Source organism: Glycine soja, chromosome 2 (genome assembly GCF_004193775.1).
Source record: "Glycine soja cultivar W05 chromosome 2, ASM419377v2, whole genome shotgun sequence".
In the NCBI taxonomy this organism is placed as follows: domain Eukaryota; kingdom Viridiplantae; phylum Streptophyta; class Magnoliopsida; order Fabales; family Fabaceae; genus Glycine; species Glycine soja.
In genome coordinates this window covers 47,151,589-47,173,402 of record NC_041003.1, presented here as the reverse complement: position 1 = coordinate 47,173,402, position 21,814 = coordinate 47,151,589, and the positions used below count along the sequence as shown (strand labels likewise).

The 21,814-nt window shown below is 30.4% G+C and overlaps 3 protein-coding genes across 12 annotated transcripts; all 3 read left to right on the top strand.

Moving 5' to 3' along the window:
• The first annotated feature begins 2,219 nt into the window (after positions 1 to 2,219).
• On the top strand, positions 2,220 to 3,315 carry LOC114399914 (nodulin-16). 2 transcript variants are annotated; one of them, XM_028362137.1, is made up of 2 exons: positions 2,220 to 2,378; positions 2,874 to 3,315. In XM_028362137.1, the coding sequence occupies exons 1-2, from the start codon at positions 2,288 to 2,290 to the stop codon at positions 3,110 to 3,112; spliced, it is 330 nt and encodes a 109-aa protein (XP_028217938.1). In that variant the 5' UTR covers positions 2,220 to 2,287; the 3' UTR covers positions 3,113 to 3,315. The 2 variants fall into 2 exon arrangements, with proteins under 2 accessions (XP_028217938.1, XP_028217947.1); XM_028362146.1 differs by having other exon boundaries at positions 2,227 to 2,378; positions 2,880 to 3,315.
• Positions 3,316 to 5,645: 2,330 nt separating this feature from the next.
• LOC114399844 lies at positions 5,646 to 15,293 on the top strand. Of its 9 annotated transcripts, none has more exons than XM_028362108.1 (8): positions 5,647 to 5,918; positions 6,015 to 6,115; positions 6,184 to 6,315; positions 6,540 to 6,590; positions 7,467 to 7,520; positions 7,630 to 7,722; positions 14,340 to 14,430; positions 14,923 to 15,293. In XM_028362108.1, the coding sequence occupies exons 2-8, from the start codon at positions 6,089 to 6,091 to the stop codon at positions 15,078 to 15,080; spliced, it is 606 nt and encodes a 201-aa protein (XP_028217909.1). In that variant the 5' UTR covers positions 5,647 to 5,918; positions 6,015 to 6,088; the 3' UTR covers positions 15,081 to 15,293. The 9 variants fall into 9 exon arrangements, with proteins under 9 accessions (XP_028217878.1, XP_028217872.1, XP_028217909.1 ...); XM_028362117.1 differs by having other exon boundaries at positions 5,647 to 5,950; XM_028362077.1 differs by having other exon boundaries at positions 5,646 to 5,918; positions 6,015 to 6,315; positions 14,929 to 15,293.
• Positions 15,294 to 19,453: 4,160 nt separating this feature from the next.
• On the top strand, positions 19,454 to 20,184 carry LOC114376897 (glycine-rich cell wall structural protein-like). The gene is made up of 2 exons (XM_028335215.1): positions 19,454 to 19,554; positions 19,848 to 20,184. The coding sequence occupies exons 1-2, from the start codon at positions 19,454 to 19,456 to the stop codon at positions 20,182 to 20,184; spliced, it is 438 nt and encodes a 145-aa protein (XP_028191016.1).
• Positions 20,185 to 21,814: the final 1,630 nt, after the last annotated feature.

Here is a 21,814-nt window from a genome sequence, read left to right as displayed (position 1 = left end):
AAGTGCTTTGGACGAAAATTGATGTAAAAACTTTAGAAAAAGCCTTGAAGAAAAAAAAATTAAAGATTGGGATAGTTCGATTTATGTACAAGATAAGTCAAACACGTCTCATCGCTTAACAGTCAATTCACCCTTAGAGTGAAGAAAACACAGGATGAAGCCCAAAGACACGCTTAGAGCGAAAGTCCGTGCTAAACGCAATGTGAGTGGATATTAAGTTATCTTAGCCTATAAAAGAAGTAGAAAACAAAGGAGAAAGACATCAATCCCTACACACAGAAACTCGAAACTCTATAATGAATACATCATAATCCTAAGAATCTTTAATAGGGGGAAATCCTCTTTCTGTGTCTATTATTCCCTCCTGTTCCTTTATCCATCACATCCCTTCTTCTATTCACATCAGCTCAAGTGTAAAACCTCTCATTGTGATGAGAGGTTAAACCCTCATTGTCGGGAGCTTTGCAAACCAACTCTTCTAATGTAAGTGTTTCTCTTTTATGTACTTAATTATTTATTATATGATATGGTCATTCATATAGTGTTTAGGGGATAATGGATTGAAAAATTGTTATTTTCTAAAGGACTAGAAAATGGTATTCAAATGAAATCATTGCTAGAAATAGATTGATATTCATTTAGCATATTTCATACATATTTAATCTTAATGTGATTTATTATCTTTATCATTGCATATAAATTTGGGAGAAAAAAATAGATAAATTAGTTTCTTTATGCGATAAACCAAAGGTAGAGTGTTCTAGTAGATGTGGATGGAAATAGAAATATCATTAACATTACATCACATGTATCACAAGTAGTTTTGACATATTAGATCTCAACATATTAACATTCTTAATTATCTTTTTCCTTATCTTTAAATTTGTTATCTATTTTATTTTTTATTTTTTAATCTTTAAATCTTTATTTTTTTTAAAAAAATTTATCTTATCTCTTACAACTATTTATCTTCTATTTTAATTTCCTTATCACTTGTTTGTAAATTGAATTTGAATCAACTTAAGTGCAAACAAAATTAATGTAGATTCAACACTTAAACTTCTAAATATTTTACTACTTGAGACAAGTTGTTCTACTTATCAATGAGTTCATAAATCATGACTCTTACATATACCAATTACTATATATATCTTGTCTTCTTTTTTTACCATCTATTGTTAAGTTTGTCCTTATACAATTGTAACACAAATTCATATTTGTTAAGAAAGACAGCATATATTTTTCAATTAAGGACAACACCATATAATATTTCTGATATTTGTTAATCTTATCTTCATTAAATGATATTTTGAATTCAATAAAAAAATAATCATCTCTCGATGTCTTTCTACGTTAAATTTTTTTAGAAATTCTTGACTATTTTACACTGTCAATCTGATATTAGTGAAATGAAATCAATTATTATTACCCAATTGAGATTCTTGGCAATTCAAGATTGATTCAAGCCTTTTCAATGGTGTTGCTTTCTTATTGTTAGATTCTTTATTGTATTTCAATGAACCACCCCCTAGTTGTGTGAATGTCTTGTGGCAAGACAATATGCAAGGGTAGCTTTGCCCCGTTCAGTTAGAAATTAGAGGCCTTTAGCCACGATTTTCAGAAGAGAAAAAAAAATGTCGAGAGATGTTTTTTTTATGGAATTCAAAATATCATTTTGATAAAGTTCAAATTAACAAATTAATCTCATGACAAATATTATCTGGAGTTATTATTAATTGATTTTAATCAATTAGTTTAATTAGAAATGATAAATTCAACTCATGTGACTTGTTAGTTAACATTTTTTATTTTTTAAGTAAATCAATTTTAAGCTTTAAATTGTTTAAATTGAGTGGTTGATAATTGGTGTAAATATAATATTTTTCAATATGGTGTAAACGAATCCTAATCCGTAAACAATTATATATCTTATAGCCTAATACCCTCATTATATGCACCTAATGGGTGTGCAAAATTCATTTTTCTATCGTTAATGGTTCCCTAGTAAATGATACGATTATATATAATTTGGATATCGTAGAAGTGTAGGTTATAATTATTATATAACACCTTTGTTCAAAACAAATTTATTATATAACACCTTTGATACTCTTTGATAAGAATAAATCGGTTCTTGGCTGTTGGAAACACTGAACTAATATGCAATGGTCCAATTAAGAGAAAGGTCCCTACTTCCTCCTTGCCCGCCTATATATTGCATTGATAGTGTAAATATTCCCAGTAATTTTCTCATCTTTCATATTACCAAACATATCTTATTTGAAAGATGGGTTCGAAGATGGCTATAGTGATCGTAGCCTTGTTCGCCATGCTCCTTTTCATCTCCCCTGAGGTGGCATGCAGGAATTTCAAAGAGGGTGAGCTATATACATCGTTTTGCCTTATATATGTATTTTGATCATGAATATTTTAAAGTAACGAAATATTATTATACTTCAGTTATATCTTTTTTCTCTCTCATCTCATCCTCAAACACTTTTATCGTTTTCTTTTCCTTCCATCCCCTTTATCATATATATAATTGTGTAGGAGTTTATTAGTAGAGAGTCATAAGTTTTCTCCCTATATAAAGGCATGAATCATGATACATAAGTTTTTAGAAATTTAAATTTAAAGGATGTTTACATAAACACGAGGGGTTTCTTAATCAATCCTATTCGTTCGATCATAAAGAGCTTCATCCCTTGCAGGCATTTTGTATCCTTTTTCCAATTTATTATGATATAACCTTTTCATACTTAAATTTTGATGTTCACTTTATCTTTTTCCTATCGCTATTTTTCTTTCTGATCTCATCATCGAATGCGTTTACCATTTTCTTTGTTTTGTAAATGGTTCGTGTGTTGATTAAGAGCTAGGTGAGGTTGTCAAAGAGACTAATGAGGAGAGTGATGCCAGATTAGCCGGTAGTAGTGGTGGTGACCTTGATAAGTCTTATTGTCCTGTCCACTTGCCCTTGATGGAGTATAGAAAGTGGATAGGAAATTGCCGTTGTGGCTGTTGTCAGTGGACCACAGAGCCGGAAGTTTGCCTATATTGCTGTCCAGAAAGTCACGTTCCTGATCTCCCGAGCCGACCGCGAGCTTATTAACAATTGAGACAATGTATACAGTTCTACGTACTAAATAATATATTTCATGAATAAAATCTGGTGTTGTATGTGAGAGGCATGCACAGACAGCAAGGCCTGTCTTTCTTACCACTAGAGATATATTTCAAAAACAGAAATAATATTGAATAATACGATTGTGCCCGGCCGTGTGACTCTTACATATATACCAATTACTTTATATATCTTGTCTTCTTTTTTTACCATCTACTGTTAAGTTTGTCCTTATACAATTGTGTTTCTTGATTATAAGGGGTAAAATAAGCATATTTCACACTTATTAAAGAAGTTAGTTAGTTTCTTAAATTGTGTTATTTTTAATTAATTTTTTTTAAATAACATTTTATTGAAAGTTGATATTAAGCATAAATAAAGTCATTGATCTTATTAAGTGAATAATATTTTGATGATAGTCTCATTAAATAAAAATTCCTTAGTTAAAATTTACTTGTATTTTAGATTAAAAAAATTATTGCTTATATGACCCGATACTAAAAATAAGAAAATTACGGTGTTTTTTGTCAATGGATCTTGGATGGGGTTAAACCCGTTAGATATAGAATTAAGTCCATTTGTTGCTGCAACCAAATTCACGATCTCCATCTTTCATTTTGTCAATTGTTAATCCATTTCTTCAAATGAATTATGGATTTTTTTTGTGACAATCTACTCATTCTTTGAGTTATTTCCATTAATTTCTGATTAATTAGATAATATTCAGAAGGATTAAATATTAAATTAATTTCTGTAAGTTAGCATTTTCAAAAAAAAAAATTATCTCTTTGTAATTTTTTTCCAATTTTAGTTTAATAAGTTGATATTTAATTTTGGACTTTGTCATCAACCAATTTTACAAAACTGATTAATGATAATATCATCATGATGTTATGTTGATGTCATCATATGTCATATAATTAAACAAAAGGAGAATGTCATAATGATATCGATCACATCTCATTTCATCATAATATTATATCATCAATGTTATGTCAATAATTTTTTCATATCACAATTGTTTCACATAAGTAGTGTCATCATAGGGACAATGAAGAGAAAAAAATAAATTTATTATAGGACTAAAAATGAAAATAATGAAACATACAAGACTAAAAAAAATAAAATGACTAAAAATGAATAAAAAAATATCTGCAAATATGTCACTTAATGGTATGTGTATTTCTATCTTCAAATATTTATGTGTTGCAAAAAAAAAAATCTGATGACATCAAGAGAAAAATCTCATCTTTAGTCCAAAACACTTACGCCTATCCTAACTAACCAAAATGAATGTCACATGATTAAAATCATGGGACATACATGCTAGTGACAAAAATCCAATTTTTTTTTCACTAACACTATTGTTTTTAAAATCTTGGATGCAAATTTGTGCATGACATGCATTGAAGTCTACAGTGGATAGGTGGATGGATCATATGATAGACGCATGATTAAGGGATCAAGGCTGGGTTTAAAAAATTCTTTATGATATTTTTTTTTGCTCATAAATTATGTACATGTTGAGAATAATAAAGTTGTAATATGATTTTTTTTTCTATTATTTCAAGACACATTGAATACTATCACTACTAAAAAAACAAGATACAACGTTAGTTCCAATGCCAATACAAAGACGGTTAAAAATTGTCTTTGTAGTCTATGTCGTGAAAAGTAAATACTTTTCACAATAGGTGTTTTTGTATAGGCATAGGTCTACGACATTTTTTAAACTAAATTATCTTAAAATAGGTTTTAAGAAAATTTAAAAGAAACTTTTACCTAAGACGATTTAGAAATTGCACATTTTAAAACGATTTTTATTTAAAATTGTCTTAGAATTTGTAATTATTTAAAAAAAAAAATACATAACTACCTATTTTAAGATGGTCTGCATAGAAAATCATCTTTGTTTAAATGGATTTTATTTTTTTCACTATTTCTAAGACGATTTTGAAAGACAACAATTTTAGAGAATGTTAGTGTTTTTTCTATAAAAAAAAAAAAACAAATTCACCACAGGAGCCCCTTTTTTCTATAAAAAAAAACAAATTCACTAAAAAAAAAATTAAAGATTGGGATAGTTCGATTAATGTACAAGATAAGTCCAACGCGTCTCATCGCTTAGTAGTCAGTTCACCTTTAGCGCAAAGAAAACACAGGATAAAGTCCAAAGGCACGCTTAGAGCCAAAGTCCGCGCTAAACGTGAGGTGAGTGGATATTAAGTTATCTTAGCCTATAAAAGAAATAGAAAACAAATGAGAAAGACATTAATCCCTATACACAGAAAAGTTCTATCACTACTAGAAATTTGTGTTTTTACAACAGGAATCTTACGACAATTCTTCTAGAACTGCTTTAAAAAAACAAGATGATGGCATTTTCATAATTATTTTAACAAAATAGCCTTTTACGATACACATTCTAATGCGGTTATTGAAAATCGCCTTAAAATGTGTGTTGGTCATAAAAAATTATGACACATTTTATTAAACACCCGTCGTTATCTCAGTTGAATTTAAAAGTCCAATGTATGTGTCCACACGCAGCCAGCAAAAATCTCTCGAACCCTTGAGCTTCCACGCAGCCAGCAAAAATCTCTTGAATCCTTGAGCTTCCACGCAGCAAGCTCGATCTCTCGAACTTCCACCGCCACCCTCCGTCAACAAGTTTGCCTTCCCTTGGTGAAGAGCTCCGTCGAAGTGCATCATCTCTCTCTCACTTGTGGCATCGTGTGTCTCATTGGGCAGAAACCCTAGGCCCCAATCCCGTGAAGGATAAGAAGGAATAATGGTTAATCCGCTTAGTTCTGTTATGATGTAGAGGTGCGGTAACTCTCTCTCTCACTCACTCACTCACTGCTTTGATTTTGTGTTGATGATGTTGCAGAAGAAGAAGAATGGCGGCGATAACGGCAACAACAAGGAGAACGAAGACTCCACCATCACCTAAAGCATTCAAGCATGTTTCTTTCTGTGGAGTTGTCTGTGGTATCCATCCCCACATATTCTCATTTCAATTTGCATTTGCATTTCATTTGGCACTTTGTTTCTTTCAGGAAGCTTCGTTTAGGCATCGATGGCCTCGTTCGATGAAACTCCTCCCAGAAACTCCAAGAACGGCGAGAAGATCTTCAAAACCAAGTGCGCTCAGTGCCACACCATCGACAAAGGTGCCGACAACAAACAAGGTATCTATCGTCACTCATCACCTTCGGTTCCTTTTTTTTCTTTACCCTAATTAACAATCAGATCTACGATTTTGATGCTACTTTTACATCAGCTTTTACTTAAATCTCGATACTCCATGCTCTAAGGTTCAGGGTTTTAGTCGAATAGAAAAAAGGATTTGTAATTATTGTTTATTTTAATTAATGGCTATGTGATATACTGTTGTGATTTTTTCGTTGTTTAGGTTCAAGAGTTACTCTGTATTGATGTTGAGGGAAACATTATGCTTGTTGAGGTTGGAAACTCTTTGTCAAATCTGAGGCTTATTTTTATGTGGAATTGGTTTTTGGAAACTTTAAATTGTTTACTTTAGCCTGTTCCAGCAACCATTGTGGAGTTTCCCCCCTAGTTATGTTATGTGGTTTGTGTATTAGAGATTGAACTAGAGAGAATTAAGAGGGGAATGAATTGATTGTATTAGAAATTGATTGGGAATGCTTTCATACACTGTTACTATAAGTATACCATGTTTTGATAAGCTGCTTCATAAATAATTGTAGGAAAAGAAGATAGGAAAGAAAAATGAAATAAGCTTATCCCGTAAGCTTAAATTAGCCAATTGTGTGAGTTAAATCAGCTTTTTAGAGAAGATAAATGATTGTGGCTTCTACAAAAAGCTGTTTTAACTTGTGCATAAGTTAAGTTTTCTGGCACACAAGAAAAGTGTGCTACTTTTGGCAAAATTGCTTATCCATTGGAGAAGGTAGGATTCAAAAATCTCTGAAGTTATAAGGGGATAAATGCAGCATAAAGAAGGTTGGTGTAGAGTGCCTCTTTATGTCCTATTCAGGAAATATTGATAAATTTTGGCTTAAATTACCAGCATTAAAGCACATGTATTAGTTTAACCTATTGCCTTTGTTTTGGTACTCATGATTCTGTGAACTTTATTTTTAATTTGGACCACAAATAGACTTTAGTTTGGCTTCCTTATCTTAATGGGAGATACATGTGCAAAGATAAAAAAATCATATTTAGTTTATGGGCTTGAGATGATGAAAACTATGTTCTGCACTGCAGTTAACCTGAATTAGAATTTCATCTTGGTTTTGTTGTTTATTGAATTTATCATTGCCTCTCTCTGTCTCTCAACTCATCATTTTAAGTTTAGACATACCAAACTTTCTCAGCCTACACCATTGAAGAATGTGGCAGAAAAATTGGAGTGAGTTGACTAGAAATATATTAATATTTTATATTTTTACTAGATATGTTTTGTTGTAAAAATAATTAAATAAACTCAAATTCTGTTTTTATGTGAATTCTGCTTGCAGCTGATGGCGCAAATTCTGCTCCATGGGACTCTTCACGCCACTGTCTATGAAGTCGATAAGCTCAAAATTGGTGGAGGCAACTTTTTAACCAAGGTAAGCTTTCTTAAACTTCTCTCTATTTTTATTTTTATTTGGTTGGTTGGTTGTACACGGTTAGATTTTCTTTTGTAGTTAGTTAAATTAACTCTTAATTAATTTAGCATATTAGTTTATTGATAATCTTGCAATGGTATCCGCGCTGCCTCTGTTACTGCCTTCTCCAAACAGAGAATAAACCTAACTAACCTTCACACGTTAATTTCATGAATGGCGAATTAACTTACCTGATCTATATGGTGCTTTTATATCACCAATATTTTTTGGTTTCTTGATCTATATGGTGTTTTTATATCAAAGTACTGCATTATTTATTATTGATCCCACTGAATGTTATAAAGAACAAATTAAGATAATGAGTATAAATTGTGTTATAATATATCTTATTCATCGTTAAATTTTTTTGATTTGTCTTGTGTAACATTTCTTTATTTCTTTATTTCTTTCATCGTTAACTTACCTTCACACGTGGATTTTAAGCTCCTAGAATCTCCGTTTTTAAGCTCCATATAATTGATCTGGTTAGGAAAACAAAAAGGAGTGAGGCTATGGTTTATTTAAAAGGAGTTCTAGAACCATCAACCTATCATAACTTACGTTTCAAGATGTAGTTTTTAATAAAGCATCATAACTAAATTAACTTATTATAATTTTATAAGAATTTCGATAGTGAAAATGCCAACTGGGAAGTTGCTTTGCAATCTGAATTTCAGGCCTTTTAGCATAACCATATATGGTTTCTAAAAATGAACATTAAAGAAAACGTGAATGGAAATACATATCAATAAATATAAAGTTACCAAAATTTGTTCCATTAAAAAAATAGTTTATTTACTCCCTCCAGATCTTTCTATAAAAATAAAATTAAAGATTTTATTTAGTCATTTTTATAATAAAAAATCAATAAAAAAATGTCTCTTGTATTGTTTTTTTTTACAAAAAATATCCTAAATTATGAGTTATTTCTTTGGGCTCAGTAAATAATAAGTAAAATGTTAGGAATAATTTTGAGAAAAAAAAATAATTTTAAGATATATTTAATATTATTTTCAAATTAAATAATATTTTATAATTATTGCAGATGATAAAACTTTCATTATAAATATTTAACGCAATGGGATATTTAAGACTTAAAGTCAACACTGTTGATTAAGCTGTTGAACTAATTTAATGTCAATAAATCCACGAGCTTGATCGTAGTTTATTAAATGCCTCACTTACCTCACTTACCTTCACACGAAGTTTAATGCCTCACTTACCTTCACACGAAATTCCTTTTCTCGATGCTAATAATTTTAGAGTGGCATATGATGATGCTAGACGATAAATAATGTATAGTTGCTTCTGAGTTTTTTCATAATTTATTGAGTATTTTAAATAAGAATTCACTCCAATAATTTTCATTTTTGTTCTCTTTTATGAATAAATTATATTTTTGTAAACTACTATATAGCTTCAGATGGTGGGAACACCTTTCTCACATAAAATATCTAATCTAGGACTAGGAAAAAAGATAAGTGAGAAGTTTTCAAACTTAAAAAGAAGAATATCATGCTTCAAACAAAGGAAGAACTGAATCCATTTTAAGAGTTATTTAGAAATCATTGCTTGATCTCCTCTATGGACTAACCCTCTATTAGGCAAGTTCTTTGATTCTACCTAGCAAAATACATCACATTGGAGATTATGAAGCTTGTAGAAACCAAAGAGACAGAGATATATAGAGAAAATCCAGCTTGTAGAAACCATAGAAAGAAATAATTTTTTTGAATTGATTTTTTTATTGCTTTGAGTTGCTTACTAATTATAACAAAATTTCACTTCTTTCACATTTGTGCATTTGCTGTCACATGAAGGCTTGTCTGTTTGGCCTTATTGTGAAATATTATGGAGTACACTCGTTGACAGCAATTTTGTGTGTCTGCTACTCTGCTGTCATAAAAACTCTAAAAAGAATTTGGCAAAACACCATGAAGAGTTAAAAGATATGTCTAGCTTTCTACATCGGTTCAGGCCAAAACCGATGTAGAATTCTAGACATTTTACATCGGTTATTAGAATGACCGATGTTGAAATCTGACATTCTACATCGGTTTTCAAGACAACCTAGATTTCTATATCGGTTGTCCTGAAAACCGATGTAGAATGTCAGATTTTAACATCGGTCCCTCAACCATTGTTGTGTTTCAACGACACCGGGTTACAATGACGCGTGATAACCGATGTAAAAAGGCACCGATAACCGATGTAGAAAGCCTATTTTCTAGTAGTGTATAATAAATACATCCTAATCCTAAGAATCTTTAATAGGGGAAAACCCTCTTTCTGTCTATTATTCCCTCCTGTTCCTTTATCCACCTCATCCCTTCTTCTATTCACATCAGCTCAAGTGTAAAACCTCTCATGGTGATAAGAGGTTAAACCCTCATTGTCGGTAGCTTTACAAACCAACTCTTGTAATGTAAGTGTTTCTCTTTTATGTACTTAATTGTTTATTATATGATATGGTCATTCATATAGTGTTTAATTAGGGGATAATGGATTAAAAAATTGTTATTTTCTAAAGGACTAGAAAATGGTATCTAAATAAAATCATTGTTAGAAATAGATTGATATTCGTTTAATCTATTTCATACATATTTAATCTTAAAGTGATTTATTATCTTTATCTTTGCATATAAATTTGGGAGAAAAAAATAGATACATTAGTTTCTTCATGCGATAAACCAAAGGTAGAGTATGGGTGGAAATAGAGATATCATTAACATTACATCACATGTATCACAAGTAATTTTGACATGTTAAGTCTCAACATATTTACATTCTTAATTATTTTTTTCCTTATCTTTAAATTTGTTATCTATTTTATTTTCTATTTTTTAATGTTTAAATCTTTATCTTTTCTTTTAAATTTTTATCTTATCTCTTACAACTACTTATCTTCTATTTTAAATTCCTTATCACTTGTTTGTAAATTGAATTTGAATCAATTTTAGTGCAAACAAAATTAATTTAAAGACAAGTTATTGTACTTATCAATTGCACTAAAATTAATATAAAGACAAGTTATTGTACTTATCAATGAGTTCATAAATCATGACTCTTACATATACCAATTACTATATATATCTTGTCTTCTTTTTTGACCATCTATTGTTAAGTTTGTCCTTATACAATTGTAACACAAATTCATATTTGTTAAGAAAGACAACATATATTTTTCAATTAAGGACAACACCATATAATATTTTCGATGATATTTGTTAATCTTATCTTCATTAAATGATACTTTGAATTCAATAAAAAAAATAACCATCTCTCGATGTCTTTCTACGTTAAATTTTTTTAGAAATTCTTGACTATTTTATACTGTCAATCTGATATTAGTGAATTGAAATCAATTATTATTACCCAATTGAGATTCTTGGCAATTCAAGATTGATTCAAGCCTTTTCAATGGTGTTGCTTTCTTATTGTTAGATTCTTTATTGTATTTCAATGAACCACCCCCTAGTTGTGTGAATGTCTTGTGGCAAGACAATCTGCAGGGGTAGCTTTGCCCCGTTCAGTTAGAAATTAGAGGCCTTTAGCCTCCGACAACCCCCGTCACTGTTGCGTGCCGCCACCTACCTCTCTCTCTTTCTCTCTCCTCTGCGAGCGACATCCCCTCCCAGTTCCTCCACCATCGCGCGTCGTTCTCTCTCCCAGATCGGCGCGCACACTGCGCCATCACCGCCCCTGACCACCATTGACCTCCACGCACACCAAACTAGGCCCCACCGTCGCAGTTGCACCGCCACCTACGACCAGCAGATTGACATTGCGCTCCGCTTTCCCCTTCATATCTGAGCTTACGTGCGACACTTCAGGGACCCAACACTAATGGTAAAGGTGTTATTAGGGTTTTGGAATGTGGACAATTCTCATTCAGAGAAGAAAAATCAGAAAAACAAAACATGGAAACGTTGTTTTTGCTCTTTAGTTTTAAAAACTAAAATTAGAGAACAGTTTTTTAAGAACTAACACTTAAGCAAGTTTTTTATTTTTTAAAAATTGAAAATATCTAGTACGTATAATTTCCTCTAATTAGTTAGCAAGGTCAGTGCTGCATATAATTCCCCTAATTAAAATTTCCTAATAAAGTGAATAATATCCCAGACTCACAGTTACACATACAACTCAATCCTAACTCCACGAAGCTTAGATAATACTAAAAAAACTACCAAAAATAATTTGTGGATAGCATAAATCTACTTGATATCTAGTACGTACGAAAAAGAGATAGAGAAGACATAAGATAAGATGTACATATAACTATAAGACTTGATTGTAATTTTTATTCAATTTTTTTAAACTTTTATGACAAATTTTATTCTAAACTTTTCATTTTTTTTACTGATTTTTAACCCAATTTTATATATTTTATGGTGAATTTTATCCTTAATTCTTAAGTTTTATTTAAAAAAATCAAAGGTAAAATATGACAAATTATTTTGTTTACATTAAAATTTATCACAAAATAAAAATTGAAGGTAAAAACTATAATTAAACCTAGATATAATAGAATAGTTGTTGATAAGATTTGATAGGTATAGAATGATAGAAAAAATTGAGGACTTGTCCCTTCACAACAAGGTCATTTTGAAAAGATAGTACGGAGACAACTTGAAAAGAGACAACAAAAAAACCAATTCTAAAAAATGATGGGTGTTAAATAAAGTGTTTAAAGTGGATATGTCAACTATTTGATATGCTTCAATGTTTATGTTCACTTTTATCTTTTTTCAAAGTTTTTTTTTTCTCATCTCATCGTCAATTGCATTTACCCTTTTTTTTTTAAATCATAAATGGCTCATTTGTTAAGAGTTAATTAATGTGTTCGCGGGTGAGGTTGTCAAAGAGACTATTGTCAAAGAGACTAATATGTTTGCAATAAGTTGGGCTTTAAGATATGGACTATGAGATATGAGCTATAGATTATCAGGAAAATATAAGTGTGTTCTCTTAGAATCTAACTTTGAATAAAAAAAATCATAAATTCCTTATTAGATTGACCACGTTACAAGTCTAAAATGTCCTTGGTCATTCACATTATGTATGTATGATTACATTCCCAGACGAATTATTAAGTTGGAAACATTAATTTCAGTTGTTAGATTAAAAACACTAATTAAATGATATTTTGAATTCAATAAAAAAATAACCATCTCTCGATGTCTTCCTTTGTTACAATATTTTTTTTTTTAGAAATTCTTAACAATTTTACACTGTCAATCTAATATTACTGAATTGAAATCAATTATTATTACCCAATTGAGATTCTTGGCAATTCAAGATTGATTCAAGCCTTTTCAATGGTGATGCTTTCTTATTGTTAGTCTTTATTGTATTTCAATGAACAACCCCCTAGTTGTGTGAATGTCTTGTGGCAAGACAATCTGCAGGGGTAGCTTTGCCCCGTTCAGTTAGAAATTAGAGGCTTTTAGCCACGATTTTCAGAAGAGAAAAAAAATGTCTAGAGATGTTTTTTTTTTATGGAATTCAAAATATCATTTTGATAACGATAAAATTAACAATCTCATGACAAATATTATCTGGAGTTATTATTAATTGATTTTGATCAATTAGTTTAATTAGAAATGATAAATTCAACTCATGTGACTTGTTAGTTAACATTTTTTATTTTTTAAGTAAATCAATTTTAAGCTTTAAATAATTTAAATTGAGTGGTTGAGAATTGGTGTAAATATAATATTTTTCCATATGGTGTAAACGAATCCTAATCCCTGAACAATTAGGGGGTGTTTGGTTTGATTATTTTTTGTTTTCATTTTCACTGAAAATAGAAAATAATGATAAAAATACGTTTGGTTGGATATTTGAAAACATTTTTAGTGAAAATATTTTTTCAAACGAACAAAAAACTGGAAACAATAAAATCTCATTTTCAGTGTTTTCAATTGAAATCAGGAACTTCATTTTAGGTAAAATGAAAACGCGGTGATAAAGAATGTAATTTTAAGCAAATCTAAAAATATATTTCCTTTCGAAAACGTATTTTCAGTGTTTTTATTTCTTGAAAGCAGAAAATAAGAAGTTAAGTCAAACATATTTTTCGAATTCTAATATTTTAAAAATACATAAAAACAGTTTAATACAAACCAAACACACCATTATATATCTAATAGCCTAATACCCTAATACCCTCATTATATGCACCTAATGAGTTGCAAAATTCATTTTTCTATCGTTAACTGTTCCCTAGTAAATGATACGATTATATATAATTTGGATATCGTAGAATTGTAGGTTATAATTATCATGTAACACCGCTATTCAAAACAAATTTATTATATAACACCTTTGATACTCTTTGATAAGAATAAATCGGTTCTTAGCTGTTGGAAAGACTGAACTAATATGCAACGGTCCAATTAAGAGAAAGGTCCCTACTTCCTCCTTGCCCGCCTATATATATATATATATATATATATATATATATATATATATATATATATATATATATATATATATATATATATATTGCATTGATGGTGTAAATATTCCTAGTAATTTTCTCATCCTTCATATTACCAAACATATCTATTTGAAAGATGGGTTCGAAGATGGCTATAGTGATCGTAGCCTTGTTCGCCGTGCTCCTTTTCATCTCCCCAGAGGTGGCATGCAGGGATTTCAAAGAGGGTGAGCTATACATCGTTTTGCCTTATATATGTATTTTGATCATGAATATTTTAAAGTAATGGAATATTATTATACTTCAGTTGTATCTTTTTTCTATATCATCTCATCCTCAAACACTTTTATCGTTTTCTTTTCCTTCCATCCCCTTTATCATGTATATAATTGTGTAGGAGTTTATTAGTAGAGAGTCATACGTTTTCTCCCTATATAAGGCATGAATCATGATACATAAGTTTTTGGAAATTTAAATTTAAAGGATGTTTACATAAACACGAGGGGTTTCTTAAATAATCCTATTCGTTCGATCATAAAGAGCTCCATCCCTTGCAGGCATTTTGTTTCTTTTTTCCAATTTATTATGATATAACCTTTTCATACTTAAATTTTTATGTTCACTTTATCTTTTCCCTATCGCTATTTTTCTTTCTGATCTCATCTTCAATTGCGTTTACCATTTTCTTTGTTTTGTAAATGGTTCATGTGTTAATTAAGAGCTAGGTGAGGTTGTCAAAGAGACTAATGAGGAGAGTGATGCCAGATTAGCCGGTAGTGGTGGTGGTGACCTTGATCTGTCTCATGGTCCGTGGATAGGAAATTGCCGTCGTGAAAGGCACGTTCCTGATCGCCCGAGCCGACCGCGAGCTTATTAACAATTGAGACAATGTATACAGTTCTACGTACTAAATAATATATTTCATGAATAAAATCTGGTGTTGTATGTGAGAGGCATGCACAGACAGCAAGGCCTGTCTTTCTTACCACTAGAGATATATTTCAAAAACAGAAATAATGTTGAATAATACGATTGTGCCGTTGTGACAAGTTTAAGACCAAACTCAAATATATACTGTAATAGTTTGTCATGCTCGTGACTGACTTATATGTTAATATATATCATCATCTTTATAGATGATCCATGATCCTTACAAATCGTTTCTATTTATTCAGAAACCAGAAGACTTAATTAGAAAGCCCAAGCTAAGTAACAAGGTCAATGCCGCATTCATTTTCCACCTAATTAAAAATGCCTAATAAACATACAATTCAATCCGTATGCCCGATAATCAAATAATTAGATGCAAGTAGTTAATGTACTAAAATTAAGATTAAATTGGATATTAAAAATTAAAAGGAAAATTTTCAGGTATTAATTACAACAACAAAATGGAAAGCTAGACATATTTGGAGGTCTAGAACAAATTTTTAAGAACCAAATTAAGAAAAAAAAAAGAAGAGAATTTTAAAGGAAAGTACTAAAATGATATGCTTTGTCAAAAAAATGAGTACCAAAAGCGAAAAAAATTGCAGAAACAAAAAAAAAAAACACTTCTAATTGAAAAAACTAACAACATATTTAAGGGGTTTCTTAATCCTATTCATAAAAAAAATTCAGAAACAAAAAAAGACACGTCTGATTGAAAAAACTAACAACATATTTAAGGGGTTTCTTAATCCTATTCATTTGATAGTAAAGGTAGTACTACATCCCCGGCCCTGTCGGCATTTTATATCTTTTTTTCCAATTTATTATCATTAAACCTTTTCATATAAACTTAAATTTTTATGTTCACTTTAATTAATTATTATCATTTTGTATCTTAAATCAGATGTATGATTTTCTTTCTTTATGGTAAATGTGGTTCATGCATGTGTTAAGAGCTGATGTGTTTGCAGGTGATGCCATATTAATTAGTTGGTGGTGGGGATAAGCTTGAGCTTGATGATAAGATAATTTGTCCACCTATCAGTAGTCTTGAGGTTTACGATTTTCCTCCAAAGAAAGAATTTGGAAATTGCCGTTGTGGCTGTTGTTTACGGATCCCAGAGTTGGGAGGTTGCAAATACTGCTGCCCAGAAGTTCGTCGTCAACGCGCGCCCTAGAACTGGCCTGTGACACCAACGATCTTCGTTGATCAATATGTACGTCATTGTGCCAGTGTGACAAATAACAAGTTTAAGAACAAAGATATAAAGAATAAAGAAAAATGTTTGATAAACACCAATTATATAATACACTTAAAAAAAGAAGAAAAAAAGAGAGAAAAATATAAGTGTTAAATAGAGTTTATGATGTGAAAAGAAAGAGATAGAAAAAAAAATGTTGATAAAATATTTAAAATAAATTGGTGTTTGTACATTGCTCAAGAGCAAACTCAAATATCTATTATACAAATAATTTATGAATTGACATTGATAATGATGAAATTTGAGTTAATTTGATAATCAATTGTAGCTATGAATGATTGTAATTTCTTCACTTTACTGTTATTTTTAATAAAAAAATAATATCTTTGTAATTTTTTATTAACAAAGATTAAAAGAAAAAAATTTCAAATGCTTTGAAAAACTTAAGAAAAAACCTTGAAGAAAAATTTAAAGATTAGAATAGTTCGCTTAGCGTACAAGATAGGTTCAACATGTCTTCTCGCTTAATAGTCAGCTCACGCTTAGCACGAAGAAGACACAGGAGGAAGCCCAAAGGCGGGCTTAGCACGAAAGCTCGTGCTAAACGCGAGGTGGTGTGGAAATTATGTTATCTTAACCTATATAAAAGTAGGAAACAAAGAAGAAAAACATTAATCCATGCACACCTACATACAGAAACTCGAAGATCTATAATGAATACATCATAATCCTGAGAATCTTTAATAGAGAGAAACCCTCTTTCTGTGTCTATTGTCCTCTTTTATTCCTTTATCCATCTCGTCCCTTCTTCTAGTCACATCAGCCGAAGTGTAAAACCTCTCATTGTGATGAGAGGCTAAACTCTCATTGTTGGGAGCTTTGCAAACCAATTCTTGTAGTGTAACTATTTCTTTTTTATGTGCTTAATTGTTTATTATATGATCTGATCATTCATATAATGTTTAGGGGATAATGCATTGAAAAATTATTATTTTCTAAAGGACAAGAAAATGGTATCTAAATGAAATCATTGCTAGAAATAGATCGATATTCGTTTAGCCTATTTAGTAGTTTATAGTGTTTTTTAAAACATTAATTACTTGAAGTTGTGTTTTCTAATATGCTAGTTTCTAACTTTTTATATTTTCTTTTTTTTTTATCCTTAATTTATCTATCAAATTTTCTAATTATACTTTTTAAATAAATTATGGTTTTATTATTTTTCTTTTATTTTACACTCTTAAACTACTTCAACAATTGATTTTATCAAATACTTATAATTTAATAAGATAGTTTTTCAAGTTTATTCAACTAAATTTTTAACTTTCACTTTTAGCTAATTTTATTTAATTTAAACTCTCATAGTCTTACAACTATACAATATTAATTATTTAAAGGATAAATAGTTATTTTTATCCTTGAATGTGTAATGTGCTAACAAATGTATCCCAGAAAGATGAAAATATAAAGTTTAATCTCCGAAAATGTAAAAAGTGTAACAAATATAACCGACCATTAACTTTCATATGTCATCGTTAATAAAATAGCATGTGTAACATAGAGATATGAATCTCTCAATGAAATGATTGTCAATGTGATTATACTAATTAGATTGGATAAAAATATCAGTAAAATACTATTTTTTGATGTAAATGCCAATAATTTTTTGTTGGACAAAAATATCAATATTTTTCTATTGGAAGAAAATGTAAGTAATTTGTTTTGAAACTAAGTGCAAGTATGTTCCATTGGATCAAAAAAATATCAATAAGTTACCATTATTAGATGAAAATGTTAGAAACTTTTATTGGACCTAAGTATCAGTATGTTTCTATTGGACTAATTTGTTAGACTCAAAATTTTATTTCATTTAAGGGTAAAATATAATTTTATGATAAATTTTTATTTTTTTATCGTTACAAACATAAAATTACAATAATCACTTGAAAAAATATATTGACTAACATAATTTAAGACACATAATAACAACGATAATATTAATTGTCAACCATGATTTGTTTGGCACAATACAAATTATTCAAAATAAATATTATATGAGTTTACCAAAATAAACATTTTAATAATGTACCAATTATTATAAATTTTTTCAAATTATAATAATTAGTCACAATCTACTATAAATAAAAGATAAATATATCTTATATTTCACTTTTTTGAATCTTGACAATTTTATTAATGGTAATGGATAGAAGTTAACGTCTAGATATATTTATCATATTTTTGCACTTTCGGAGACTAAATCTTATATTTTCATCTTTTGGGAATTCATTTGTCAGTAGAGTGAAAAAATAAAAAGTCAAAAAAATATTATATAATAAATATGTCTCTATGTTGGCAATTAGAAATGATCATATTGACAATAATTTTAATAACAAATTCATCTTTCTATATCATGCATATAGATTTTTTTACTAATGATGATGGACAAATTTTAGTGCACTTTTTACACTTTCAAAAATTAAATTTTATATTTTCATCTTTCAGAAACTATTTGTCATCGAATTAGACATTTAAAGACAAAAATGATTATTTATCTTATTTGAAAGAATTAATATAATTATTTGTTTCAAAAACTTTATGGTAAAAAAAAAAAAGTAAAGCTAACTTATTTTATTTTTTTGGAAAAATATAAGCAACTTAACCATAAATTTTGTTTTGTTTTAATATTTCGTTTTTAAATATAAGTAACTTACCATAAATTTTATTGCTCAGTCCAAGAAAGTGAAGAAAACATTTATAGCAAGTCGCAAGTTACCTTTCCTTGTCGACTTTGATGCAGCAGATATGCACTCGTTCGAGATTAATTTACCTATTTTAACTACACAGAATGACGTTGATACAAGCATCAAACAATGAATGCTATCTCCCTTGGAAAATTAAGAAGAAGCATTGAGTGTGATATCAGAAATGTGAATTTTCAGCACTCGGAGAAGACTGAATTTATTATTTAGGCTAAATTGGCAAGTTGGAGTCCACTTCACATGCAGCTCCAGCTATCTCCCTCCTACATATACACACACTTCCTCACTAATTTTCATATCGATATTTCATCGGCAAACATTTATTTGATTCGGTTTCTTTTTTTCAGTTCTGCAAAATGGTTTCGAAGGAAAAGTTACTCGTCCTAGGCCTCTTGGCCATGGTTGCCCTGATATCCTCTAATGCGTCAGCTAGGAACCTTGCTGAGACTTCCTCAATGTCTACAACGGGTGATTTTGCATTTTGCTTTCAATTCTCACAAACTTTAAATTCAATTAATGACGCGGATTGCATTGTAACTTATGAAAAAAACTAGTGTTATGTTCCTCAATCATAATTACGTACAACTTTCATGGCAAATATATATGACTATGACATTTGTTCATGTTTCATTTGTTTGTAGCTGAAGTTGATAAGAAGAAAAATGACGTGAGAGATGTGAAATATGGAGAAAATCCAAGCTATGGAGGTGTTGTTGGGGTCTGTTCAACACCAAATTGCTTCAGTTGAAGTATTCCTAGTTTTGGGAGTCTCTTCCCTGGATGGGGTATTCCTGGTGGTGGTGGTGGTGGTGGTTATGGTGGCAGGCCCGGAGGAGGCAGTTATGGTGGTGGTATACCTGGAATGGGTTTGCCTGGTGGTGGGTACAGTGGCGGGCCCAAAGGAGGCGGTTACGGTGGTGGTATTCCTATAATGGGTTTACCTGATGGGGATGGGCCCGGTGGAGGTTATGGTGGCGGGCCTGGAAACGGTTTTCCTGGTGGTGATTATGGTGGCGGGCCTGGTGGTGGATATGATGGAGGGCCTGGAGGTAGTCTTCCCGGTGGGGGTTACAGGGGAGGACCCTGAGTTGGTGGTTATGGAGGCGGGCCTTAAGGTGGTGGATATGGTGGAATCCTTGTGGGCTTGGCGTTAAGAGTCATCCCGAAGGCCATAGTTAGTGTTGTTTTATCAACAATAATTATGTTAATTATGTGATTGTATATATGATACTTAACAAATTAAAAGTAGTGGAAATTTGTCCACCTTCGAAGATTGTTTTACCGAAATAATAGAGTTTCTTTACTTCGACTTCAATGTTGCATCTAAACCCATATTATAAGGTTTCGCTGGTTGAATTCCTTTATTGTCGTATTCAATGACATTCGTCATCAGTTTTTTTTCTTCTATTCCTACTATCTAGAATAATAGGAGAGTTATTAAAACACTCTAATATCATGATTTTTATTAGCTAAAATTTATTAAACATCACATTATAAAATTATGAATTGGCCTAATTAAATAAAGAGTAATTAAGACTAATATGTTATTGGTCCAAGTAAGTTGAATTTAGATCCCTTTAACAAGATTTCTGATGCAAGTTTTATAAATAAATAAAATATGATCAATTAGAAGAAGAAACTTTATCAATGGTAATTAGAAAAATTCTCTTATATATAAAGATTCGTTATCAGCAAAGTAAAAAGTCGATGAACACTTTACATCAATATTATCATTATGATAAAAAAAATAAAAAGTGAAATTCATAATTTTGTAATTTCTAACAAATTTTAATTATTGATATAAAGTATGTATTAGGAAAATTCTATTAGAACAAAAAGCATAAAATACTATATACAACAAAACGTTTAGGCCTTATTATTTGTAGTGATTTTTGGCTTTAAGTTTTAGAATTCTTCAAAACTAAGGCAACGTTTTAGTTTTTAGTTGGTAATTTCTGGCCTCTAAATTGTACCGCCTTTTATGGGCTCAGTCCATATCGAATCATGTGATTGGATCGGGCTAAAAATACCTAGATTTAGATGGTGCTCATGATCTAAAGTTAGGCCTTATTTTTCATTGGGTGTGTTCAAATTAGGTTGGTCACAGACTATAGTGGGTCAAACCAAAAAATCAAAATTTAATTTGGAGTTCTAAAATGATGCCTAAGCTCATTGAAGAATTAAAAAAATACTAAAAAAATGAGGAAATAAAAGAAAAATAATAAATTAAACCAAAAAGGTTGTCGGAGGGTTCAATGAGTTGAGTCATATGTATCACCATTCTATTTTCATCATTATATGGTAAACCATTGCTCATTTTCATTATCTTAGTTCTAGAATTTATTTTTTTTTAAACATTAATGTTTGTCATCTGGTTGAAGCCGAAGGCAATGCTGGTGGCATTTGGGTGCTTTGCATTTGGACAAAAAAAGAACCTTTACTACAAAAGAAGTAGTGAGTCTTTCTTTCAGGTCAACAAAGGAATGTTCACTTGGGTGTGCTACACGATGTTTGCCTCCTTTTATTTGCAAAGTCACTTAACTCAATGGGACCGTCTCACTGATATTCATCGGAGCCTTAGGCGCTCAAGCTGAGGTTATGGTTGTAAATTTTAATAAAGATACAAAACCTTATCGGAAGTTGAGGAGGTAAATTCTCCCCCACAACAAGCTTTTGATTTTTTTAAAATATGACTAACTATGATCTTCTGGACCTTT